Source organism: Capricornis sumatraensis, chromosome 23, assembly GCF_032405125.1.
Source record: "Capricornis sumatraensis isolate serow.1 chromosome 23, serow.2, whole genome shotgun sequence".
Lineage (NCBI taxonomy): Eukaryota > Metazoa > Chordata > Mammalia > Artiodactyla > Bovidae > Capricornis > Capricornis sumatraensis.
In genome coordinates this window covers 18,351,560-18,379,306 of record NC_091091.1, presented here as the reverse complement: position 1 = coordinate 18,379,306, position 27,747 = coordinate 18,351,560, and the positions used below count along the sequence as shown (strand labels likewise).

Here is a 27,747-nt window from a genome sequence, read left to right as displayed (position 1 = left end):
TATTGTTGAAAATAGGTATACACATTTACATTTTTTTTCTATACTATTCCTTGGGGTTTAATTATAAAATTAAGTTATAAATTTAAACCACAATGGTATGGCCTCTAACTTTATGAATTATTATAAACATGCCCTGAGGCTTGTTTTAATTTAATGAGGTAATTTATTTAATCAGAAATAAGGAGGAAACTTAGAATATGTGGTCTTTGAGAGCCTCAATACTGCATTTATTCACATACTCTCTCCTCTCCCATATTTGATACTCATGTCTAATTTATTAAAAAGGAACCAGAGAAAGAATAGGCAAAAACCCTGAGTCCTTTGTTGCTACTATGAACAGAGTTCATCTCTTTTTGAAATCTTCACTTTTACTTACTAAAGAAGAGTTCCTCTTTCAGCTGTCTTCATCTTACTTTGCTAGTTTCTTGAGGCTGAGATGGGAAGATTACTTAGATAGAAGGGGACGGTTTTCATGGGCTGTAGAAGCGGAATTCATTTTCCTTTCAGATGAAACACTTTTCGATGAAAAGAATCAGAACTGGCTGATGTTACTCCCTAAGAGTCGGCAGTTCCTTGGAGTTCTGTCAACCCTGTACTGCAGCATGGATATGCCACTAAAGGAGCTGCCACGTTACATGGTCCAGACGCAATAGAAAATGCTAATTAGACTTCTCTTTCAGTTGTAGATCCTTGTTCTGCCTGTTCAGAGGTAAAGTTGATCATGCTTTGAAAAGTGTTTTGTGGGGTTTCTTGGTTGTTCTTGTATCGTAGAATTTTAAAGGTGGAATGGACCTCACAGATTGTGACATCTGATTTCCTCTTAGGGAGGCCCAGAGATGAAACGATTTACCTAAGGCAGCATGCTAATGCTTGTTGAAACTTGAGCCCTCTGTCCCTGTGTGAACTGTAGAAGTATTTATATTGTTAATCTTTCATCCCTTAAGTATTTGATTTTTAAAGGTTCTTCTGAAGGCATACTCAAGTAAGACAACACAATTTTGGAAATACTGTGACACTAGGAAAAACTATCTAGCCACAGATACAGATACACACTTAGGTGTGCATTCACACAAATGTAAGTTGTTTTTTTTAACCTAGTAGATTCTGTCAGGCTAAATGGATTGGTGGTGTTTCGTAAAATGAAGGTCACTAAATAGATGATTTTAGGAAACTGATGGTGGTGCAGTGGTAAAGAGCCTGCCTGCTAGTGTAGGGAGACAGAAGAGACTCGGGTTTGATCCCTGGGTCGGAAGATGCCCTGGAGTAGGAAATGGCAACTCTCTCCCCTCTTCTTGCCTGGACGGAGGAGCCTGGAAGGGTTGGAGGAGCCTGGAGTCCATGGGGTTGCCAAGAGTCAGACATGACTAAGCATTCTTAGAGGAGAAGATGGTAGTTTTGAGTCTAATGTAGGATACCCCTCTTTCAAGATTTTATGTAAAACTTAGTTTTTTCTTTCCTTAGTTTTTATACTACCACTTAACAAAATGCTGCATTGAGAACATTTAGAGAAAGTTAGAAAGAAAAGGGCATACTCAAATTGGGTATCTTTGAGTGAGACTTGAAATCATCACCCTATAATTTTCAAGGGTACCTCTCTCTTAGAGTCTTGCTTTTATGGAGTGGAAAGAACATGTGCTTTAGAGTCAGAGAGACTTGATGCATCTCAGCTCTGCCTCTGCCTATCTGTATGGTTCTGGACAAATTACTCAGCCTCTTTAATCTTACTTTGCTCATCTTTGAAATATTCACTTGATAGAATCATCAGATTTAAATGAGATAATGCATATACATCATTTATCAAAGTTCCTAAAAGTTTACATTCAGGAAAAGGTCATTGTTTTGAATACTAATAGCACATAGTGTGTGTCTGTACTTCAAACTTGATTTTGTATTAGCAGTTACAAAATGTTAATTGACTAAATTATAAAATTCAGTTATAAAACAATAATTGAATTTATTGACTATAGCATAGGATTTGACTTATCCTCAAGCTGCAGGGTGGTTTAGTTACTTCCCCAGGGGCAAGGACAATTGAATTCTTGTTCACTGTTGCATCCTTAGCTGTTAAGTTATTGGAGAAGGAAATGGCAACCCACTCCAGGACTCTTGCCTAGAAAATGCTATGGACGGAGGAGCCTGGTGCAGGCTACTGTCCATGGGTTCGCAGAGTCGGACACGACTGAGCGAGTGAGCTCTAATAAATTGTCTGGCACCTGGTTTGTGCCTACTTGTTCTTTATGATAACTGGTTCATTATGATCGTTAGATATGGAATAGTTATTTTTGTTTGTTTGTTTAACTTTAAAGTTTTTATTTTGTATTGGAGTATAACCAATTAGCAATGTTGTGGTAGTTTCAGGTGAACAGCAAAGGGACTCAGCCATACATATACATGTATCTCTTCTCTCCCAAACACCCCTCCCATCGAGGCTGGCACGTAACATTGAGCAAGAGTTCCATGTGCTATATAATGGGTCTTTATTAGTCATCCATTTTAAATATAGCCGTGTGTACATGACCTTCCCAAAGTCCTTAACTGTCTCTCCCCGCTGGCAACTATAAGTTTGTTTTTTGAGCCTGTGAGTCTCTGTCTGTTTAGTAGGTAAGTTCATTTGTGGCGTTTCTGTTTAGATTCCACATATGAGGGATGTCATTTGATATTTCTTTGTCTGTCTGGCTTACTTCACTCAATAAGATACAAGATGGACTCTCTAGGTCCATCCATGTTGCTGCAAATGGCATTATTCCATTCTTTTTAAAGGCTGAGTGATATCCCATTGTAGATGTGTCCCACGTCTTCTTGGTCCATTCCCCGGTCAGTGGACATTCAGGTCGCTTCCGTGGCTTGGCTGTTGTAAGCAGTGCTGTGATGAACACTGGGGTGCATGTATCCTTTCGGACCATATTTTTCTATGGTTATATGCCCAGGAGTGGGATTGCGGGGTCATGTGGTAGCTCTATTGTTAGATTTTTAAGGAACCTTCATACTACTCTCCATAGTAGCTCTACTAACTTACATCCCCACCAACAGTGCAGGAGAATTCCCTTCTCTCCGCATCCTCTCCAGCATTTGTTGTTTGTGGATTTTTTGGTGATAGCCATTCTGAGTGGTGTGAGCTGATACCTCATTGTAGTTTTGATTTGCATTTCTCTAATAACTAGCAGTGCTGAACTAGAATAATAATTCTTAAGCAGGGGAGGTAACCAACCACTCCATTCCCTCTCTTACAAGAATTCTTGTGGTATAATGAACAATTAATATAAATCTAATTGTTGAAAAGTTGATGGTTCCTTCCTCCTGTTTATTTTATTGATCTTCCCTTGAATTTTCTCTTCTTTAATATTCCAAGTTAACAGAGGGGTTAACTTATCTTACTGGTATTTCTTCTACTTCTTTAGAGTGAAATGGTGAGTACTGCAGATATGGAGATATACCAGGGACTCTTTAAGACTCTTGTGTATTTCTAATTTAGTGATTCTCAATCTTGTCTGTTTTCATCCTTGAAATAAGCTTATGGAGGTGTATTATACCTATTTTTCAGACGAGGAAGTTGGGTCCCAGAGATGAGGTAAACTTGTTTAAGGATTCACAGGTGAAGAGTGGGAAAGTGAGAATGAGAACTAAGCAGCCCAGCATTAGAGAGTTTGAGCTCTGTTCAGCCCTGTCTGTCTGTCCTGTGCCTTTCCACGTCTGTGGTGCCTCCAAGTCCTGAGAGTGCCTCCTGTGTCCTATGGCAGCAGTCCTATCGTCCCTTCTGTTACAGTTTCCTCGGCCTTATTAGTCATTGCCATCTTCCATTTGTTTTCCATTTCCTCAACATTTATTGAAATCTTTTCTCACTGTCTTCCTTTCTGTCCTTGTGCACCTACATTCTTTTTATTCCTTTATTGACATTTTAATGGAGTTTCGGAAGGTAAAAGACACTTGTGGTTAATCTGCCTTGTTTAATTGGAAGTCTGGGAACTCGATGCAATATTTTGTCCTATTGGTTTCAACTGAAGTGTTTTAGCTCAACCAGGCAATTCGAATCTCATATTGAATCTTGACTAGATATTTTGAGTTCATGGTATTAGCAATTTTTTAAACTTTACACTAACTGAAAATTTGATAAGCGCGGTCTTTCTATGAGTTCTTACTCAAACCATTACTAACATTGTTTTCTTCAGATTGAAATCTGTCTTTTTTGTTTTCAAAACAATGTGTGTGTGTGTGTATATATATATATATTAATTTTAACAGTGATATAGGATCAATGTACAAAATTTAGCAACTACAGAGAAGTGTCAAGAGTATAAAAATCACCTGGCTATGAATACTAGTAATAGTTTCTTTTTTTCTCAGCATCTTTACAATCATTTGCATTATTTAAGATTTTGAATATTGGGTTCATGTTATAGTACGATTTTAAAAATGTATTTAATGAGCACTTACATAATGTTTATTATGTGCCAGATACTGTTCTGAGCACTTGATCATTTAATGTTATGTGTTAATTAGTTTTTAATCTTCTTCTTTTCTTAACATCTTCTGAGCTTGTCCTCAGATTGTTAATAACTGTTTAAAATGTGTTTATTTAGTTTTCTGTAAGTGGATATTATAATTTCCCCCCATTTCCCAGTGGCAGTTTGCTCATTATTTTCTTTCCTTCCTTCCCCCCACATTTTTTTTCCTGTTAGAAATAATGATACATTTGTCTGTACTAGCAGATAGGTACTTTATTTCATCTCTGTCTCTTTCATTAGGTTAAATTCTTAGAAGTAGAATTACTGAATCCAAAGGTATACATGGCAGTTGTTTTTACATGTTGCCAGATAGCCACCTAGAAAAAAATTATACAGTTTATCCTGCCAGTCAGTTGGGTCAGTTAATATTGTTTACGTATATGGTTATTAATTAACAGTGAAAATGCCAGTTTTTCAGTCGTTTTTTTAAAAGGTTCATTCATCAGTTTCGGAGTGCTTACTGTATTCCAGAGCCCTATGGTAGGCTCTGGGTATACAAAGTTGAGTAACAAGCTCTGGCTTCAGGGGTCCGTAGACCTTCTGGAATTGTACTCTTAATTTTGAGTGAATATGCATTTTCCGGGGATAAGGTAGATCACTTTCATTGGATTTTCAGAGAGGTACTTATAGTCACTATCTGTGACTATATGGGCACTTGTTGTCCTTAAAACAGCTCTGGGACAGAGAGAGCCTAGATGTTATCTCTATTACAGTTGAGAGACCTGAGGGTCACAGAGGTTAAGTGAATTGCTTTTATTCACAAAGGTAGTAAGTAATGATACCCAGACTAAAATCCAGGTTTCTGCCCATTTCTCTATCGTTTGTCTGGAGTGACTTCATGAGAAATTTTGCTGAGTGCTACTGAATTTGAGATAGAATATTTTTGATTTTCCAATTCAGTAATGCTGTCAAAAGGAAAAGTAAACAAAGGAAGGCGTGGTGTGTTCTTAGAGAGCTCATGAATGATTATCACACTCTTTTCCCAGTGCTTCCACTGTCTATTCGGTTATTAGTCTGGAGTGTTGTTGAGAATTGATTTGCTGAGAAGTGATTGAGAATGACAGATTTCCTGGCATGTAGTTTGCAGAATCTACCCTTGCTTTCTGTTTGGAAGATCAGTGTTACATTTGCTACTTTATAACTTTGGTTTTCTTCTTTTTCCCCCATAAAAAAAAATTTGCGTTGGTAAGATCCTGAATCCTCTTCAGGATTCATAGGTGTGTATCTCATGTGAAAAGAGTATGGTGCTGTTGTTGTTTAGTTGCTAAGTTGTGTGCAACTCTTCTGCGACCCCATGGACTGTAGGCCACCAGGCTCTCTGTCCATGGAATTTCTCAGGCAAGCATACTGGAGTAGGTGAGAAAGGTATATCCTATTGTAATTTTAAAGTTGTGATTTGTGGTGATGGATTTCTCAGATTGTGTTCAGTCATGTAGAGTGCTGAGTGGTGATCTGGTATATTCAGAGACGTTACATTCCTTGTCTTCAAAGTGGCTTCCTCCAGAGGGAAGTGCTTGTTTCCATTGAGCGACCAAGCTCTTCAGTTATTGGTGATGTTTGTATTTGCTTACATGCCTGCAAGAGGAATTTCACTGGAATATGACGAACCTAGGTCCTTATTATAGCCTGCCATAATGATGTTTTCTCTTTTCTCAGTATTTGTTTTCTAGACTTTACATCACTGAAAGATACTCTTCAAGACTTCTTTATCAATCCTTCTGAGATACTCAGCTGAAAAATTTCATTTGTTTGTATTGGTATTCTTTCCTTACACCCACACACATCCACACCCCCTCCCCCGCCCCCATTCGGCAGATGCAGGTATATGTGCATACTTAGTAATTTCCTTTGTCAAATAAATGGAAAATCATGCTCTTAAAATTTGTTAAAATGTTTTATTTGTTCAGTGCTTGCTCTGTGCAGGATACTGAAACAGGCAGAGCTGGAGCTGAAAAAGGTTATGATCAGTTATAGACATTGATCTCAAGACCTGATGGTCTTTTTGAGGAGCTGAGGTACTGGTGTGAGATTCTAGGTGGTGCAGGCCTAGGTGCTGTAGGAGGTATGGAAAGAAAGCCATGGGGCTTCAGTGAAGGGGCAGGCTATGTGGTTTGAGCAGTGAAAGGGTTGGGGAATCAGAGATTATTCTGCGGGGGACAGGGTTAAGGAATGGGAAAGATTTTAGGATAGACACGTGAGGTGGGGTTTACTGTACAAACCAAAGTCCAGAGACCCTGGGAGCACAAGGTGTGTGGGAACTGCAGGTGGTTGACTTTGGCTAGAGTATAGGGAGAGAGGAGGGTAGATGGTTGGGAAAGAGTGGGTTAAGCTAAAGTTCAGACTGTGAGGAATCTTTTCAAAGCTTTGTATGGGTAAATGTCATATTGTATACCTCATAACTTCATTGGAGAAACTACTGCATTGTTAATGACAGTTATCAGTGAATGTCTGATTTAACACACGGAATTTGATGGCCTTGCAGAGGTAGCTGTGAGTTCCCCCATGGCCACTGGGGCCATTTGTTGCTGCTCAACCTGGACCTTCCTGTGGTTCTTGCTCTCCCCTCTGTAGCTCCAGTTGCCTGCTGCCCTCGGTGCATCAACACAATCTGTGGAAATCCCATTTGGAGCCCTCTTGCTGGTAGTTCTCTTAGCTCCTTTTGTAGTAATCTCTCTCTTAATCCTCCCTTCCTTCTCCTCTGTTCAGTCTCAGTTTCTGCCATTATGAAAACCCTAAACTTTTTGCTGCCTTGAAAGGGCCTGGGTGGAAAGAAAACATGTATAGGGGCCATAGTTGTTGGATTGTTGTTCTTGTTCAGTCACCCAGTCATGTCTGACTCTTTACGATCCCATGAACTGGAGCACGCCAGGCCTCCCTGTCCCCCACCATCCCCCAAGGTTTGCCCAAGGTCATGTCTATTGCTTCAGTGATGCCGTCCAGTCATCTCATCTTCTGACGGCCTCTTCTCCTTTTGCCCTCAATCTTTCCCAGCATCAGGGCCTTTTCCAGTGAGTCAGCTGTTCATGTCAGGTAACCAAAATACTGGAGCTTCAGTTTCAGCATCAGTCCTTCCAATGAGTATTCAGGGTTGATTTCCCTTAAGATTGACTGGTTGGATCTCCTTGCTGTCCAAGGGACTCTCAGGAGTCTTCTTCAGCACTACAGGTCAGAAGCATCAATTCTTCGGTGCTCCACCTTCTTTATGGTCCAGCTCTCACAACCCTACATGACCACTGGGAAGACCATAGCCTTGACTATACAGACCTTTGCTGGCAGAGTAATGTCTTAGCTTTTTAACACACTGTCTAGGTTTATCATAGCTTTCCTGCCAAGAAGCAAGTGTCCTCTGATTTCATGGCTGCTGTCACCATCCGCAGTGACTTTAGAGCCTAAGAAGAGGAAATCTCACTGCTTCCACCTTTTCCCCTTCTATTTGCCATGAAATAATGGGGCTGGATGCCATGATCTTAGTTTTTTCAGTATTCAGTCTTAAGCCAGTTCTTTCACTCTCCTCCTCCACCCTCATCAAGAGGCTTTTTAGTTCCTCTTCGCTGTCTGCCATTAGAGTGGGATCATCCGCATATCTGAAGCTATTGAGGGTTGTTCTCCCACCTCTCTTGATTCCAGCCTGTAACTCATCCAGCCTGGCATTTCTCATGATGTGCTCAGCATATAGATTAAACAAACAGGGAGATAGCAGACAGCCCTGTCTACTGCTTTCTCAATCCTGAACCAGTCAGTTGTTCCATACTGTTGGAACTGTTGCTTCTTGACCCACATACAGGTTTCTCAGGAAACAGGTAAGAAGATCTAGTATTCCCATCTCTTTAAGAGCTTTCCACAGTTTATTGTGATCCACACAGTCAAAGGCTTTGGCATAGTCGATAAAACAGAGGTAGATGCTTTTCTGGAATTACCCAGCTTTCTCTATAATCCAGCAAATGTTGGCAGTTTGATCTCCGGTTCCTCTTCCTTTTCTAAACCCAGCTTGGACATCTGGAAGTTCTTGGTTTGCATAATGCTTTAGCGTAGCATGCAAGATTTTAAGCATGACCTTACTAGCATGAGGGGCTTCCCTGGTGGCTCAGACAGTAAAGAATCTGCCTGTGATGTGGAAGACCCAGGTTCAGTCTCTGGGTTGGGAAGATCCCCTGGAGAAGGGAATGGCAACCCACTCCGGTGTTCTTACCTGGAAAATTCCATTGACAGGAGCCTGGTGGGCCAGAGTCCATGGGGTCCCAAAGACTTGGACACAACTGAGCAACTCCCTTTCCTGGCGTGGGAGATGAGTGCAACTGTCTGATGGTTAGCACATTCTTTGGTACTACTCTTGGGAATTAGGATGAGGAATGACCCTTTCCAGTCCCATGGCCACTGCTGGGTCTTCCAGATTTGCTGACATATTGAATGCAACACCTTGATGGCATCATCCTTTAGGGTTTTGAATAGTTCTACTGAAATTTGTCACGTCCACTAGCTTTATTACCTAGTTATTATTAATATTTATTATTCTTACCTAAGGTTTATTCCTAAGGCCCACTTGACTTTGCTCTCCAGGATTTCTGGCTCTGGATGGCTGACTGTAGTAAAATCCAGTTCATTTGGATCCTTGTACAGCTCTGTGCATTATTTGCATCTTTCTTGATCTCTTCAGCGTCTACTAGGTCCCTACCGTTCCTGCCGTTTATTGCACCCTTCTTTGGACAAATGTTTCCTTGCTATCTCCAGTTTTCTGACGAGATCTCTAGTCTTTCCCCTTCTGTTGTTTTCTTCTAGTTTGATACACTGTTCATTGAAGAAGGCCTTTTTGTGCTCCATGCAGTTCTTTGGAAATCTGCGGTTAGTTCTTTATACTTTCCTCTTTCTTCTTGCTTTTCATTTCTCTTCTGTTTTTTAGCTGTTTGTAAGGCCTCCTCAGATAACCACTTTGCCTTCTTGCTTTCTTTTTCTTTGGGATGGTTTTGTTCATTGCTTCCTGTACAGTATTATGGACCTTCTTCCATAGTTCTTCAGGCACACTATTTACAAGTTCTAATCCCTTAAATCTATTTGTTACCTTTATTGCACGTTCACAGGGAATTTAATTTAAGTCGTACCTGGCTGGCCTGGTGATTTTCCCTGCTTTCTTTAGTTTAAGCTTGAATTTTGCTATGAGAAGCTGATGATCTGAGCCACAGTCAGCTCCACGTCTTGTTTTTGCTGTCTGTATACAGCTTCTTTATCTTTGGCTACAAAGAATGTAATCAGTTTGATTTTGGTATTAACATTTGTTGATGTCCATATGTAAAGTTGTCTCTTGTGTTGTTGAAAAAAGGGTATTTGCTATGACCAGTGCATTCTCTTGGCAGAATTGAGTTAGCCTTTGCACTGCTTCATTTTGTTCTCCAAGCCAAACTTGCCTGTTTTTGGATACAAAGCAATTTTCTTCTCCCACTTTGAGAGTGAGAGTATTACCCTGTCCTTGTTTCATGGGACTTCAGTGTTTCTTGCTCTCCTTGGTTTTATAGTTTTGGGGGATCCACTCTGGGCTGAGCAGTAATGAGGGGAAGCTGTTCTCTCTGTTGAGGACTGGGGAGACACGGTGGTGATAATCTGGAGTTACACCTCAGATTGTTACTTCTGGTCTAAATAACATTATGGATGGCTGTTAATAAAATGGTTTGGCTGCATTTTATGTTTAAGTTGTTTTAATCAGCATTGAAAATTTTGAGAAATTTAACATTGTTTCTTGGAGGAAGTTGTTTTTTGTTGTTAAGGTTGATTTCTCTTTTTTTCCCCCTCATTGTTTAAATAACATAAAAAAAACAGTTCAATCCTTTGGTTGGTCATATAGAGTGTTTTTCAGATTTTGTTTTGCTTTGTGTAGAAACTAATGATCCTAAGCACATTTTTGAAAGGTTTATAAGTTAGAGAGCATCTGAACAGTATTTTCAGATAGGAGTATTTTTAAAAGCAGTCAAGAATGGAGATGACTCATCTCGAGGGAACTTTCCAGTAATTTATATACAGTGACACCTGCTGGATAGAGGCTTGCCTTTTAATCTTCCGAATTACGAAAAGTCACTGGCATTTCTCATAGAATCTGTGGCCTCCAGTGACTTGCACTTCCAAGAATGTTCAGATGAATACTAATCTCAGAGATTGTATAGGTAGAAATTGTTGGCTTTACTTAGGATTATATTCTTGAGTTTTTTTTAATAAAATGAAGCTTTCCTATGTGTTTTAAGCTTTTCATTTCTGTTTTAAATCAGTTTATTCATTTGAAAGTTTTTCTGTAGATGTTCTATATAATTTTCTTTCTATAAGAGACGCATTCTTCACTAATAAGATATCTTTGAAAATAAAGGTGATTAAAATTCTTTTGTGAAAATCTTACACAGAAGAGGAAAGAATTGTATATTGAATTCCTATATATATATCACCCAGGTTCAACTGTTACGAGTAGAAATTTCAACTTCTATAAATGTTGTTTTTGCGTGTGCTAATTTTCCTGTAACTCTTCTGCAAACGAGAGTGCTGATTTGCAGTTTTTATTTTATGTAGATGATGTGATGCCAGGCACTTACTGTGAAATTGACTTAGATAAAGAAAAGAGAGATGCATTTGTGTATGCTATCAAAAACCACTACTGGTACCAGATGTACATAGACGACTTACCAATATGGGGTAAGTACTGTGTGTCACATTCAAAGTTTGGGGAATACTTGCATAATAAGCAAGATTTCTGTAATTCAGGCGATTGTACACCGAATCAATAAATGTGTTTTCACTCTTTTCCACAGAATTATTTTAATACAAATTTTATATGGTCTCCTGTTACTTGAAAGATTTTTGACATTGTGTCAAACTTTACATGAAAATTCCTGAAAATATAACTTTTATACAGTATAATTTTTCAGATTCAAGTAATTAAAAGGTGCTTTGAACAGTCTGAAATATTCCTCTTGCCCCCATTTTTCTCATATCTTAACTTTGATTTATCAAATACAATCAAGGGGACTGAATAGGATTTTAAAATTATATTCTGGTTTTATCTTATGCAGAACTGTGGTGGTCTGATTTTTAGGTACGAGAGTCTCCTGAATGACTTGTTTTGCTAGTTTTATGTTATTTTCCAAAAGTCTATTATGTTTAAAAAAATTTAAAACTTTTTTATGTTTTATTTTTTTATATTGTATGTCCTGGTTCATCTCTGTTGATAGAGAAGAGCAATGGAATAGTAATATCAGTTTGTGCATAATCCAAACATTGTTTGTGCTGGACTTGAGTAAATTACTTAATATGCAAAAGTATAGCCATCTATCATAGCCAGCATGTTTGATCACATTTTTCTCTTAGTGGCGTTTGTTGTTGTTTGTTTTTTGATCTTTGGACATTTGTTCTTATATATAATTAGTACATATAGTTAATATTCTAATTCTTAAAATTATTAGCAGCCTGCTGTATTCATGAGAAGCAGATTGCAAGACTGAACTATCAACTCAGAGTTTAATATGGTACTAAGATGGAATTAAGGATCTTCCTCGTAGCTCAGATGGTAAAGAATCTGCCTGCAATGCAGGAGACCCGGGTCCTATCCTTGGGTTGGGAAGATTCTCTAGAGAAGGGAATGGCAATCCACTCCAGTATTCTTGCCTGGAGAATCCCATGGAGAGAGGAGCCTGGCGGGCCACAGTCCATGGGGTCGCAAAGAGTTGGACATGACTGAGCGACTAACACTATGACTAAGATGGAATTTATAAGAAAGTTATTGTTAAGATATAATTGCATGCAGCATCATTGCTGTGTTGCATGTTAATTAGGTATAAATAGGAAGCATTCCATGTAAATGACTATAATTAGTATAACAGACATTTCTCTGATCAGCTCTGAGGGTAGCAGGAAGATCTGCTGAATACTTGCTGAAGATTTCTGAGCCTGTAGTTTAGGAGAATCCTTTAATCTGGGTTTCCTCTTTTTGGTGAGAGAGCAAGTCCCTCTTCTGCTCTTTTCATTGTTTATGGGTTTCCTGCCTGGAGCCTTAAGCTTTTCCAGTCATTTCTTGGGCCTCCATAGCAACATGGCAGCTGTGTTTTCCTGTCTTAACATAAATCTTTTTTAGCTCTGGGTTTCTGCCATATTTATGGCAGATACTTTTGAATGTCCTAGAATGTCTGAACCGTGGAAAACCTTGTCAGAAACAAATCTTTACCTGACTTTTCTTGGGATAAAGGTTTTAGATCTTTTAAAAGTCCCTCAGAGAATGCTTTCCTATTTAGTGTAATTATGTCTCCACCCTCAGAGTTTTCAGAGTAGATGGGTAAAGAAACTTCCATGAAATTAATTATTAGGAGGATTTTATTATCCCTCTACAACCTGAAACAAAATGCATCTGTATTCCTGGAACTTGTACCAATTAGAACAGCTTTGGTTAATAAGCAAATGATTCTTAATAAAAAAATGATCCCCCCCCACAAAGCTTTCATGAGTTGCATTGACCATAGAGGGAAGACCCAAGGAGTAACTTCTAGGACCTAAGATTCTCTAATGAATTTATAGGCTTGGGTGTAGGGAACATTGGAGAACTAACTGACAGTATGAGGGTGCAGGAGATGGTCCTCAGCTACTACCTGCTTCCTTGTTTGGGTCTTCTCCTTCAGTATCCCAAATTGTGATCAAAATGGTCATTTTAACTATTGCCTCATTATCATTTATCTTCAACACTTCTGTCATTTTGTTGACAAAATCCTAAGGATAATTCTAAGACTTGAAGTGTAAAGAGGAGGCATTTTAAGTTAGGCTTCCCTGGTGGGACAGATGGTAAAGAATCAGCCCTGCAGTGCAGGAGACCCGGGTTTGATCTTTGGATTGGGAAGATCCCCTGGAAAGAAAATGGCAGCCTACTCCAGTGTTCTTGCGTGGAGAATTCCATGCACAGAGGAGCCTCATGGGCTCTAGCCCATGGAGTCACAAAGAGCTGGACATGACTGAGCAACTAATACTTATATACGTATGTACAACTATCAGGAATGGATTGATCATAGGTTATTAGAGAAAATACGAGACTGGAACTCTGGAAACCTTGGTTTTAATTTTAGTTTGGCCACTAAACTGAGAACCTTGCCAAGTGGTAATATAGTGCTTGCTTGAAATTTTGAGGTATCAGGGAATATAAAGTATATGGTCATAATTATTACAGTGAAGGTGTACTTTGAGGATCAAAGTATGAACTTTGAAGATCAAATTAATGATAGACTATGCTGAGCTGTTCATCACTTTTTTACCATGAAGTGAAAATGGTTTGGGTTTGCCAAGTAGTTAACAAAGAGAAGTCCAGCCTGCAGCTGTTCCTTGTTCTAACCATAAGGAATAATGGTAATGTTGTTTTTTATAAAAATGCCTTTTACTGAGCTTTAGTTTCTAATGTGTTTTAAATATTATAAGTGATGTTACATACCTTGTATGAAGTGTTATTTCTTTTGTAGGTATAGTTGGTGAAGCAGATGAAAATGGAGAAGATTATTATCTTTGGACCTATAAAAAACTTGAAATAGGTTTTAATGGAAATCGAATTGTTGATGTTAATCTTACTAGTGAAGGAAAGGTGAAACTGGTTCCCAATACTAAAATCCAGATGTCATATTCAGTAAGTAAGAAAATAATTGTATACAGGAAGAAGTGTTTGTGACTTAACATAAAAAATTAAGTTTTACAACTTCATGTAGCTTAAAATGGGATGCAACAGAAATACTGCTCAGTATTTAATTTATACAGTAAAAATCTTATTAGACTGTATTTCCCCAGTGTCTGTAAGTAAGCCTGAAAACAAGGAGATTTACTTTAAGTCGGTAGTAATAGATACCTGTTATGCAATGGCAGGACCTACCAGTTGCTTCAGCAAAGTTTACCATTATAACTGAGCAGTTAGCTAACCCAGCCATGTATTCTCATGGTTACTTTTTAGCAGTACTCTTTATCTTTCCTTTTTACTGTTGCAGATTAAGAGATGATGCTGTGTTGAAAATTTCTGGATGAGTAGTTTACCATATTTTGCTTTATCAGATGGAATAAGATGCTCTTGCAGAGTAAGAGCCCTTTGTAGCTGTCAAGTTAATTCTGTTCTATTAGGATTAAAAGTAATGGAAAGAAGAGAAATCTGATGTAGGTAGCCTCTCTCTTTGTGAGTTTCTTTTCCTGGTAACTAGAATGAGTCCATTGCTATTAGATAGTTTTGAAAGTTTTTCAACCTTTGTGCATATGTACCTAGTACAAATAATGTTTACATAGCTGTATTTATGAAGAAACAGAATCTTTGTAATAAAACTAATGCAATCTAAAGACAAAGATGTTCAGATTCTTAATTTATTTTGTCTATTTAGTTATTACCACAGTTATGAGGTCAGAGAATTTAACAGTTAATAATCCTTGAAAACTGAAATGATCACTCTAAGTAAAGTCATAAGTTTTGTTAATACACAGAAAGGGGAGTTAGGTAGTTTTTTTTATCATATATTTCAACTTCTCAGATTGGTAGTAACTTTCTACCATTTCTTAAATTTCTTATTCTTAGCGTGTAAGTCTTCAAATTTTGCTCAGAGTATTGTTTACTGTCCTTGATATTCATTTTTTTTTTTTTCAGGTAAAATGGAAAAAATCAGATGTAAAATTTGAAGATCGATTTGACAAATATCTTGATCCATCCTTTTTTCAACACAGGGTGGGTAAATTGTGTACTTGAGGACATTCAGTATGTGCTTCAGTCAGTCACACAGTAAGCAATTGCCATCTATAGGGCACAGTGTGAGGGGTGTGAGTCTCAAAGGTTTAACTATAATGCTGAGTTCAGATGTGAGCTCAGAGGGGCCTGAGCACCTGTTAAAGTGGAGCTGCTGTCTATGGGGCAAAGAAACTGTGTTTGGAGAGTTGCAGCGGAAGATCAGAGTACAGTTTGGGACATGGTGGTTTTGAAGTGTCTTCAAGACATCCAGATGGAGATAATGAGCAGCTAGTTGGATCTGTCAAATGGAGTTCAGAAGAGAGGCCGGGGCTAGAGATAGAAGTCTTGTGGTTGTTGGCATATAAGTAGTATTTAAAGCTGTGAGACCGAATGCAGTTGCCAAGAAAGAGTGTACAGGAATAGAAGAGCACTAAGGACTGAGCCCGGGGGCAGTAGTGTAAATTTAGAGAGAAAAGCGGAAAACCAGCTCAGCGCTCTGAAGAGATTCTTGTATGGTGTGAAAAAGACTTGTGTGGCATCCTGAAAGCCAGGAGAAGGAAGTCTGTCATTTTCTGATAGAAAGGTTAGTTCTGGATTGTTGCTGGTGGGCCAGTAAGATGAGTACTGACAGTAACTGTGGATTCATCTGGAGTCATCAGTAAACTTGACAAAGAACAAGTTTGGTATAGTAGTGGGGCACAGTCTCAACAGAGCTGGTGTAAGAGAATGAGGGGAGAGTAATTGGAGGCAACAAGTCTGGCTATTAATGGGAGTGAAGAAATGGTGCAGTAGTCAGCAGGAAAGATGGGACCAGGAGGGAGTTGGGGTGTTTTTTTTGTTTTGTTTTTTGAAATGTAAGGAAAACATGTTTGTATGTTGATGGGGTTCCATAAAGAATACAAAACTGACGATGCAGAAGATGGGGGAGAATTAATGAACCTTTTTCCTTGAGTAGGCAGGAGTGGATGGGATCTACTGGGAAGCATTGGGATTGTTTGTTGTACAGTGACTTACAAGCACAGATTTAGGAGCTCCAACTGCATGTAAACCCAGTCTCTGTCATTTACTGTAACTTTGGTGAGAGGACTCAGTTCTTTAGCTTTGTTTCAACAGTGAAACGAGGGTTATACTACCCTGCAGAGTTGTTGTGAAACTCCATTTGACTGTGTTTATAAAACCTCTGGTATAAAACCTTTGATAGCAGGTGCTCAAGAAGAAGCAGCACTGGTGGTTATATTAATCTCCACTGTTCTAATGTTTGTGGTAAACCTGGAGTGCTACTTTTAGGGCTGGCAACACTAGAGGGTGCTGGAGGCAGCAGTTCAGAGGGTCAGTCACTGCTGTGTGACATCTCGTTTCTTTATTGTTTTAAAGAAATATTTCCCTTGGTTAATAACTTCAGAATCATACAACATTTTATAATTTGGGGGATAAAGGAATATTATAAAATGTCAGGTTATTAGTAGTACATTATAATAGGTATTAAAGTTTGCATCTTTGATTAGAAAATAGAGAGCTTTGCTAGAAATTTTAACATTTGGGGGCATATCTTTCTTACTACCAAATAGTAACTATATAAAACTTCTTTTCAAAAATTTGATAAATTGAAAAAAGCTATGAGTTGTGTGTGTGTGTGTATGTATATATATACACATATATATGTATGCATAATTTTTTTCTCTCTTGTCCTTTTCTGGGTCATTAATTTCTAGAGTAGCAGAAACAAATCTTTGTAAAAACCTATTATTATACAGTGCATTTATAAATCTTAAGAGATACTTTTGTGATAAACTTTATTTGTGACTAGGTTAGGTTTGTTATGCAAGCTACCTTGGTGGCTCAGAAGGTAAAGAGTCTGCCTGCAGTGCAGGAGACTTGGGTTCGATCCCTGAAGTCAGGAAGATACCCTGGAGAAGGAAATGGTAATCCACTCCAGTATTCTTGGATGGAAAATCCCATGGATGGAGGAGCCTAGTGGGCTACCATCCATGGAGTCGCAGAGTTGGACACAACTGAGCGACTAACACTTTCTCTTTGATATGTGAAAAAATAGGGAATGTCACTGTAAGTTTTAGAGAAGTGATATATGAACATGACGTTTCAGAAAGATATACTGGATTAGCTGTTACAGGATAGACTGAGAGGAAGGGGAAAGGCCAAACATAAAGGTCATCACCTAGGAGGCCACTAGAGCTGTCAGGTGAGAGGTGATGGCTTGGGAATGGAGAGGAAGGGGGGAAAAATGAAATGAGAGAGAAGAGAAGTTTTGAAACTATCCATAAGGAAGAATTTTTGGAAATTAAAATGTAAAGAAATTCTTGGACAGTGCCACAGACATAGTTGAAGTCATATGTGCTGCATCTGAACATAATTTTTTTACAAATGTATGGGTGGAATCAAAGTCAAGAGCCTTGGGGACGTTGAGAAACTATGGAATACCTAAGAGTTCTCTGTTCTGTGGATAGGAAGGTGGCTTCAGTCCATGGCACCCAAGTATGATGGTTTAGTTTTATCATTTTGATAAGGTTTTCAGGTTGTTGCTCAGTTAGAGGGAAGGGAACTAATATTTATTGAGTATTCACTGACCTGTGCCAGACAATGGTGACATGTGGCTTACATATATATTAAAATGTACAAATCACTTATGATATAGTATCATTTCCTTCATTTTTGATGAAGGAAAACTGGGGTCAGGGCCTGTGTTTGAACTGTGTTTTGATTCCAAAACCCATGTTCTTTCTCTGTAATACTGAATAGCATACTCAGTGTGGCCAAATTGTACTTCATTTGTACACTTCGATTGTGATAATCTATATATACAGTATCATACTTTTAATGCATCTGAAGCTTACTGGAAAGAAAGCCAATCTCTTTGATTACTCTTCTCTAGTATATTTTAATTTTGGATTTTCATGTAAAAGTTTTAGAAGATTTTTCTGGTTTTTTTTTTTCTTTCTTTTGCATAAGCATTCTATTGTCATCATGAAACCTATGAATTTTGTAACTGGTATTTCATGTAAGTAATACTTTATTTTCTGTTATTCTAGATTCACTGGTTTTCAATTTTCAACTCCTTCATGATGGTTATCTTCTTGGTGGGCTTAGTTTCAATGATTTTAATGAGAACTTTAAGAAAAGATTATGCCCGGTATAGTAAAGAAGAAGAAATGGATGACATGGTAAGCAAACATTTTATTAATACATTGTATTTACAAAACAATTTAACTCAAGTGTTTCTGAATGTTGGAACTGGGTTTATAATCCTGAGATCAGCTGATCTTTAGAATTCAGAATTTTCAGGCTTTAGAAAGATATAAACTCCAATCAGATGTTTTAATGTTTTTAAGTGCCCTGATTAAATGTCCTATAATCAAATACATTAATGTGTTTTCAGTAAAACATATGAATGTTCACCCTAAGTGGGATGAATAAAATAAACAGTGTAAGTAATCTCTTGTTAGATCAGTCTTGAGATTTGCCAACAGAGAAGGATATGTCAAGCTTGTGAAACAGACTCACTTTTCAGAGCTTTTGATTTCAGAATTGCAGCTAGGAGGTTGTCGACTTATATTGGTATCATTCTAATGCTGCTAAATGTTGCATAAAATTAAGAGTGAGTGGAAAGATTGATTTACATTTAGTTCAGATGGTTCAGAGGTTTGCTTTTGAAATTATTTTTACTAAATTATAGAACAGTGTTATAAATGAGCAAAAGTATGGTTTTTTTGGTTTGTTTGTTAATTCTTTTGACCACACTGCACAACTTGTGGGATCTTAGTTCCTCGACAAGGGGTTGAACCCATGCCCTTGACAGTGAAAGCACAGAGTCCTGATCATCAGGGAATGTTAATGGCTAATCTTTTTTTTTTCCCCTTTTTTAAAACTGAAGTATAGTTAATTTACAGTGTTGTGTTAGTATCATATGTACAGCAGAGTGATTCAGTTGTTAATGAATATTCTGTGTAGATATGCTCCATCATTAAATAAGCTTGGAAAACAGTTAAATAAAAACTTTAATATGCATATGTGTCTTGTGAAATATCAGAGGATAGATGAACTATTTCAGTTCGGTTCAGTTGTTGACAAAACACGGTCCACTGAAGAAGGGAATGGTAAACCACTGCAGTATTCTTGCCTGAGAACCCCATGAACAGTATGAAAACGTGAAATATTTGCTGCCTCTCAAATATAGCTGACCCAGACCACTCCCCCTCCCCTGCTGCCACCGAAAGAAATCCAGAGATTATCTTGAGGGTCTGATTGATATTTCTTAAGAAACTCTGTTTTAGATATTTGCTTACTCAGGTTGAAAAGGCATAATTGAATATTTTGTTTAAAAAAGCACTATAGACAGCATATTAAAAAGCAGAGACATTACTCTGCCAACAAAAGTCCGTCTAGTCAAAGCCCTGGTTTTTCCAGTAGTCATGTATGGATATGAGAGTTGGCCCATAAAGGAAGCTGAATGCCAAAGAATTGATGCTTTTAACTGTGGTATTGGAGAAGACTCTTGAGAGTCCCTTGGACTGCAAGGAAATCCAACCAGTCCATCCTAGAGGAAATCAGTCCTGAATATTCACTGGAAGGACTGATGCTGAAGCTGAAACTTCAGTAATTTGGCCACCTGATGTGAAAAACTGACTCATTGGAAAAGACCCTGATGCTGGGAAAGATTGAAGGCAGAAGGAGAAGGGGACGACAGGATGAAATGGTTGAATGGCATCACTGACTCAATGGAGATGAGTTTGAGCAAACTCTGGGAGTTGGTGATGGACAGGGAAGCCTGGCATGCTGCCATCCATGGGGTCGCAAGGAGTAGGACATGACTGAGCGACTGAACTGACTGACAGTTATTTAACTATTCGATATATTCCCCGTGTATTTTCTTAGGCTCCAGGCTATAAGGGGGATTTCTGCATTGCTAGGGCATCAAGTACTGGTTTTAATCTTCTCTTTTGCGCTCCACCTGGGCCCTGGTCATACATGAGCCATAGTCATGATGTAATATCAAGAATAGCATCTGAAGGTAATGTTCAGAGAGCCGCTGGGCTTTTCTCCCTGTGTTACCATTTCTTTTTGTTCCTAGACCTTTTCTTTTTCTATTCTTTGAGATTTTCTGAGTACAGCCAGGAGCCACCTTTCTGAATTTCAGTAATATCACACTTTATAACATAATAAGTTATTAAGGCAGAAATTATTTTAAATTTGAAATGTCTTTTGATATTTTGAAACTTTTAATAGCTCTAAATTTGTAGGGAGGGAACTTACAACTGTAGTTGTAATTTTTTAAGCTATTCTATGTATTTTAATTTCATTCTGGATTATTTTCTTTTCTCTCAACACTTATATATATATATATATATATATATATATATATATAGGATAGAGACCTTGGAGATGAATATGGATGGAAGCAGGTGCACGGAGATGTGTTTAGACCATCAAGTCACCCACTGATATTTTCCTCTCTCATTGGTTCTGGATGTCAGATATTTGCTGTATCTCTCATTGTTATTATTGTTGCAATGATAGAAGATTTGTATACAGAGTAAGTTCATATGTTTATAACTTTATTACTTTTTCATTGTTCTTGAATAGTTTTAATAATTGAACCTTTAAGTCAATCATATTAAATATCTGCTGATTCTAATTATCTTAGAATTTTAAAAGCATAAGTGCCATTATTGCAAACAAATAATGAACAGTATTCTGCAGCTATAATAAGTATACTTTCCTGTTATCTTCTAAAATTACTAACCTTACTGAACGCTTTGTTTGGTTATAAAGATTATTTTCCATTAGAGGTATGAGCAGAATTACAAATCAAGAGTTCTATGAAAGCTGAAGGTCCAATTAGGTCTTCCTAAGAAGCACTCAAGAATTACATTTACTGAGTTAGTACTTCATATTTGCGTCCGAAACTTGGAGCTCTACAGAATAGAAGAAAGCATTATAAATAACACTAACACTAAAAAGAGTGGTGGAAAGGCACATGAGGTTAGAAAAATAATTGCATGGTTTTTCCTTTATTCTGTCTTTACATGGTTTTTGGTACACTGTTCCTTTGAAGACAAAACCAGTTGGAAGATATTTTTAATGTGAGGCCTTTGGATCCTAAGAAAAAGTTGTACATTCATGGAGATCTTAAGTCTTTATTGAGTAGTCCTATAACCTTGTGCTCAGAGAGCCATGACCTCAACAAAGCAAAAACACTCTGAGCCTGGGGTGTAGATGCCGCCCTATGAAGTCCTCAGTCAGAATGACACTTGTCTCCTGTTACATTTCATACCTCTATTTCAGTTCCTGATGGTGCTTGCTTATATATGCCTGGCATTTGGTGGACAAGTGACAAATTGTTGCTGAAAGCATGGCTCGTTAGTTACATATTAAATGTTTAACTATAAATTATTGTTCCTTGCACTGGTCAGTAAGTTCTTTGAGAGTAGAGACTGGGTCTTATCTTTGCATTCTTTGAGTACCTAAAGAACTTTGTGTATTCAAGTTTCTCAGTCAGTGCTTATTGAACTGAAATGAATGATGTATTAATTGACAAAGGTATTTCTCTGTAGTTTGTTATATTTCTTTAATGTAACCTTTGTACTTTAGTTACCACATAAACCTTAAAATAACTGGCCAAAACCTAAACTTCAGTGTTTTGTAGGTAGTTCTAATTTTAAGATATAATATATTTCAAGTAAACTAAATCTCAAATTCAAGAAAAGCTGCACTGGTAGGCAGATTCTTTATCACTAGTGCCATCTGTGAAGCCCCTTCCTACATGAGACTACATCATCCTTCACATTAAATACTGGATTAAATTCATCACTATGGAATTGATGCTGACTATATAGTCACAGTGTTAGAATTTAGTAGTGGGTAACCTCTGCTAGGGGTTTCCCAGATGGTGCTAGTGGTAAAGAACCTGCCTGCCAGTGTAGGTAGACGTAGAGACACAGGTTTGATCCCTGGGTTGGGAAGATCTCCTGGAGGAGGAAGTGACAACCCACTCCAGTACCCTTGCTTAGAGAATCCCATGGACAGAGGAGCCTGCAGGCTGCAGTCCATAGGGTCGCGCAGAGTCAGACGTGACTGAAGCGACTTAGCACACACACATGCAACCTGTTCTAGAATCAAAATTTTTGCTTTGTTCTTTCTCAGATGTTAATATTTCAATGTTGGCAGTTCATTTTTTAATGCTGAAGCTGTTCTGCTTATGGACCTTCAGCTTATAGGAATAAGAAACCACACCTAATAGATGCTTATTAGCAGGCAAGTAGGCTGCAGTCCATGAGGTTACTAAGAATCGGACACGACTGAGCAACTTCATTTTCACTTTTCACTTTCATGCATTGGAGAAAGAAATGGCAACCCACTCCAGTGTTCTTGCCTGGAGAATCCCAGGGATGGGGGAGCCTGACGGGCTGCTGTCTATGGGGTTGCACAGAGTCAGACACGACTGAAGTGACTTAGCGGCAGCAACATGCATTGTTATTTAAGCCTGTCATTGTTACCAGTGGTTTTTCTACCATTTGGAGTGAACATACTTAATCACTTACATGATAAGTACTATACCTATGAATATTATTATGAGATCAAAGTGACTAACCTTACTGAGGTTCCATGTTAGTAGCTTTATGCTCATTAGCTCATTTAATCCTCACATCAGCCCTGTGAAGGGACTAGTATTATCTTCAGCTCGCAGGTGAGAAAGGTGAAGCTCAGGGAGGTTGAGTAATTTGAGTAAGATAACACAACTATTAGTAAGATGTGTTGGTAAGATGAGATTTGAACCTCGACACTCTTCCCTGATAGCTTAGATGGTAAAAAGTCTGCCTGCAATGTGGGAGACCCAGGTTCAATCCTTGGTCAGGAAGATCCCCTGAAGAAGGAAATGGCAACCCACTCCTGTATTAATGTCTGGAAAATCCTATGGACAGAGGAGCCTGGCGGACTACAGTCCATGAGGTTGCTAATAGTCAGACACGACTGAGCAACTGACACTCACCACTTTCACTCTGACTCCAGAACTTGTCTCTTAACTTTCGGTGCCCTAGATAAGAAGATAGAGGTAATTAAAATGCATAGTGACGAGAAAATGAAAAAAACTTGCATGTAAAATTTGTAAGACTCACTCCAGGAGTAGATATCTCAAGGATTCTAGAGGATAAAAAGCAGATAAATGTGTAACCTGTGAAAATTACTTTGTTCAGTGATGATTGTGGCAATCAGGGAAGAAGAAAATACTTAGATAGATAGAAGATCAGCATCAAGGTGGATGTGCCAATTAGTGTGATATTGACCCTGGAGAAAGCACGGTGTTTGAGAAGGTATGAGTAAGTCTGGTAAAATGCCCTGCAGTGGTGGGATGGCAAGTTAGGTAAAGCAGCTACTTAGATATCACCCTCTCTCACCCCACCCCCAGTTTTAGAGAGATGAGCAAGGATGGTTCTCTACTTCAGCAGATTTCTTCATTGTAGATGAAAGTGGTCTATTTTGGGTGAAAAATGCCCATAAGATATTTACGAATAAATGGTGCAAGGGTATATCTGATTTTTAAAACTGTAGCTTATTCTCACACTTCCGCTTAGTGGAAATCTCTCTGGGGATTGCAAATTTTTTTTTTTTTTTTTTTTTTTTACCAAGATTTAATGTACATTTATTCTTAACACGTGGAACATATAGTATAAAGATTTCATACTGAATAAATGATATTCATTAAGCCAAAAAAGGAAAAAAGGAGGAATTTACATCAAGTTTTAGCTACATTGTTTGAAATACAAATATGCAGATTTTATCACTGAAAAAATCTCAATTGTGTTTCTTCATCAGGAACTTCAACTGAACCTAGAACTTTTTCACACCTCGATTAAAAAGAAAACAAAAACAAAAACAAAAACCCAGAAAAAAATAAACTATAAGTTGATTGGCTGCTGAGACAGCAAGGACTTTTTACAGAGACCTGTGTAGCATCGCACCAAGAGGGGCGATGTCTGGCAAGAGATTAAATAGCTGTGTCTCGCTTTGTGCAGGTCACCAACTCGTTAACTCGTCATACTATAAAGGGGTACCTGGGAGGGGGACCAAACTGTGGGGATCCAAGGGTATGTGCAGTGTACAATGTCATACATATACACACGTGGCAGCGCTGCCGCTGCAGCTAAAGGTTAAAACCAGTTCTAAGAGGTGATCTCAGGGTTATTCATACAATCAAGGAGGAGAGAAAGAGGTCAGGGTGTTGTAGGTTCACACATGATACTTTGGGGGAAAAGCCTTTTTTTTTTTTCTCCTCAACGTTTAACTAAAAACATTTTTAAAAACTACAGCTTGCTGCTGACCCAGCGTTTTCTCTTGTTTCCATGTGAGACATTATTATTACAGTATGCTTACAGTATCAGGTGTACAGTACAGTACATGAAAGGGTCTACACTCTACTGCACAGGCCTCTCCAGTGAACAGGGTCTGTCCACAACTGCGAACTTCTCGGTTCCTGCAAGATGGTGAATGTACAACAATAAACCACACACAGTTCAGCAGTCACCTTTTTTGTCCTTCAGGGTTTTTTTTTGTACTTTTTTTTTCCTTTTTTTTTTTTTTAACCATTAAAAACAGTTATGAAATGTGGCATCCCCTTGATGCAAGGACCGGGAAAGCCATTTTTTATTTTATTTTTTTTCCCCAAACTCACTGTAAACAACAGTAACTTTGGTTAAAATAAAAAAAGTGGGGATTGCAAATTTAATTCTCTAGTCATTTTGGACTCTTAGTCACATGACAGCAGCCTGAGCTCTGTCAGTGTCTGTGTCAGAATCCACACACCCGGGAATAAGCAAAATGATCAGTTTTTTAATGATAGTCTGGAAAAAAAAGTTAGTACTTGCAGTGTTTAATTGTATTCTTGAAAAAACAAATTTGGCTTTTCAAACTGATTAACTCTGAGAGACCCACAATCTTTTAAACATGAGAAACAAACATATTGCTGCCATGTTTACTTTTTAGCTATATATTTATGTCATTGAGTATTATAAGTGTTCTAACAAACACATTACTTTAAGAAATTGAGCTTACCTGTTTGAGCAAAAAAGTGGTACATGTTTCAAGACTGTATGATGCCTTTGTAAGTCTACGTAGACAGACAATGGAATGTAATAATTATTATCCAGAAGATGGTTAATTTTTGAAAGTTGTATATCCTTCCAGAGCACACATTAGTGTGATATTCTTGTAAGCTGTGTTTAAAAGAGTATTCTTTAACTCAAATTAACAAGGCTATATGTTCTGTCTACAGATTTTTACCTTCCTAGTTGTGGTGAGTTTCAGAAATGGTCTTTATATTTAGTTAAGTACATTTCTGTATTATGGCAGATGATGCTGTCTTTTTATCATTTTAATATTTCTCTTTGCAGTTAGGCATTTAACATATTTTTGTCCAGTTTTGTTCAGTAGGAGAGTTGATCTGAATTGCCTAGATAGCATTACTGGAAGAAGAGGTTAGAAATTATTGGTCTGAGTTAATGTTGATTTGTAGACCTATGGATTTTTAAAAACAATTTTAACAGTATAAGGGAAACTAAATAGAAGTCTCAGTACTATACCATTTAAAGTAATAGTAGTAATATAGGTTACAGTACTTCCATTTTATTTCTGTCAGCAGGCAAGACTCTTAAGCAGTTAATCTATAAAGAGAAATATTCTAATTAGTTTTCTTGACAGATGAATATTCTTTGCCATGTGATGTGATTGGTTCACAAGGTTGTGAAACAGTTTTAGTGCCAGCTTCTAGTATGTTTGCCAAAGAAATGTGAAATGTTTGTTAGGAATATTATGAAATTTAACTTCAAATTTAAAAAAAGTAGGATCAGTCTGTTACCGTTTACATGCAATTTTAACTAGAAATTCATTCACTGGGCAACCTTTTGAGGTCCGCTGCAGTCCAGGAATACATTTTTTCTGTTACTGCTAAATTTGATATTAGCGTAATATCAGTGATATTAGTCTTTGATATTAAACTGATGTTAATGTGATAGACTGTATGATAGTGTCTTTAAATCATTGGTCTTAGTTTATCGTATATGCTGTTTTGCCTTTTTAGGAGGGGGTCGATGCTCAGTACAGCCATATTTGTCTACGCTGCTACGTCTCCAGTGAATGGTTATTTTGGAGGAAGTCTCTATGCTAGACAAGGAGGTAATTTCTGAGTTACTGTTTGTGTTTTTAATTACAGATGCTAATATTTCACTGTGAGGTATATGGAGTTTAAAATGCACAGTATAGCCGTTATAAAGTCGTTTGTTATCCAGTTTCACATAATCTCCACTAAACCTGTTACATGTTCTCATCTGCTTTTTATGGAATCCTTACATTTTATTTCCTAAAATTATGAATAATTAGTAGGTTATCTCCATTGTCCACTGTGAAGTTAGGCCTAAGGAAGCTGTGGGAGAGAGTGTACTTAAGTGATTATTTCGCTTTGAGGTGTCTGGTTCCCTAGCAGTGCTCCACAGGAGGCTTCCTCATAGACTCTGCAGCTTTACAGCTGAGCATAAAGGCATGTGTCATGGTTTATGGATATATGTCTGGGCAGTGGGAAGATAATAGGAAGGAAAGCTGTTTATTTCTGTTGACCCTTAAATACTTATCAAAGGATCCTGTGGAAAGATTTTCTGTCACAATCTTTTGCTAAAGGAGCTTCATCTGAAATACCCGCTTGCTTCTTTACTGTTGTGACCTGAAAAGGATGGGTGTTCATGTATGATGTGAGGTTTCTGCCTTGTGGTGTTTCTTTCTGTGATGGCATTTAAGGTCTTTAAGGTCCTTGGTTTTCCCTATAATTGGCTGGGGTCAGAAAAGTGATAAAAGTAGCAGACTTGCATGTTTCAGTTTGTGAAGGAAAGGTTGTTGAAAGATGTTAGAATTATATTCCTCAGGATGGAGACTTCCTACTGTGATTTTCCCAGCCCTTCCTAAGCAGTGTCAGCATTAGAGGATCCTGCCCTTCTTTTAGTAGGCTAGAGGAGCTCAGAGCACAGGATTATTTAAAATTCCCCCAGGATATCCTGATTTACTATGACTTTTAAAAAAAATTGGTCCTGTCAGACTTAATGTGGTCTAACTGTAAACAGAGATAATTCTTTGGATTGCCTGGAGTATCATTGCAGATTCCTGACTATTTTTTTTAGCTGTTCAGTTTCTCTGTTCTCCCTCTGGATATGGGAAATGAGTCATAGCACGCAGGTCTACCATCCTGAGGAAGTAAGGATGCCTGAGGTAATGCCTGCTTTGAATTTGATCTGAAAACTAGTTAGGCTAAGAGCTGTACAGTTTATGGTCTCTAGAAAAGTCTCCACAGCAGGAACAGGTTACTCAAAACAGGAAATTGAACATAAATTCGCTTTTAGTCTGATTGCAAGTGAAGAACACCCAACCAAACTTAACTTTACTACACTTGTTCTTGAAAGTTGGCAGAGTTCAGACTTGAGCCTAGGAGTATCAGATCTTACCAAGAGTAACCTAACGGTTCTTTTCTGATTGACAGTGTCCTGAGGAGATCTG

At 38.0% G+C, this 27,747-nt stretch overlaps 1 protein-coding gene across 1 annotated transcript in view; it reads left to right on the top strand.

Annotated features, from left to right (window-relative positions):
- TM9SF3 (transmembrane 9 superfamily member 3) overlaps window positions 1-27,747 on the top strand; it is a 62,622-nt gene that overhangs the window by 10,277 nt on the left and 24,598 nt on the right. Inside the window, exons 3-8 of the mRNA XM_068961305.1 lie at window positions 11,046-11,168; window positions 13,967-14,127; window positions 15,121-15,198; window positions 18,246-18,377; window positions 20,580-20,746; window positions 26,288-26,382. Coding sequence (XP_068817406.1) covers window positions 11,046-11,168; window positions 13,967-14,127; window positions 15,121-15,198; window positions 18,246-18,377; window positions 20,580-20,746; window positions 26,288-26,382 — 756 coding nt within the window. The remainder of the gene's footprint in view (window positions 1-11,045; window positions 11,169-13,966; window positions 14,128-15,120; window positions 15,199-18,245; window positions 18,378-20,579; window positions 20,747-26,287; window positions 26,383-27,747) is intronic.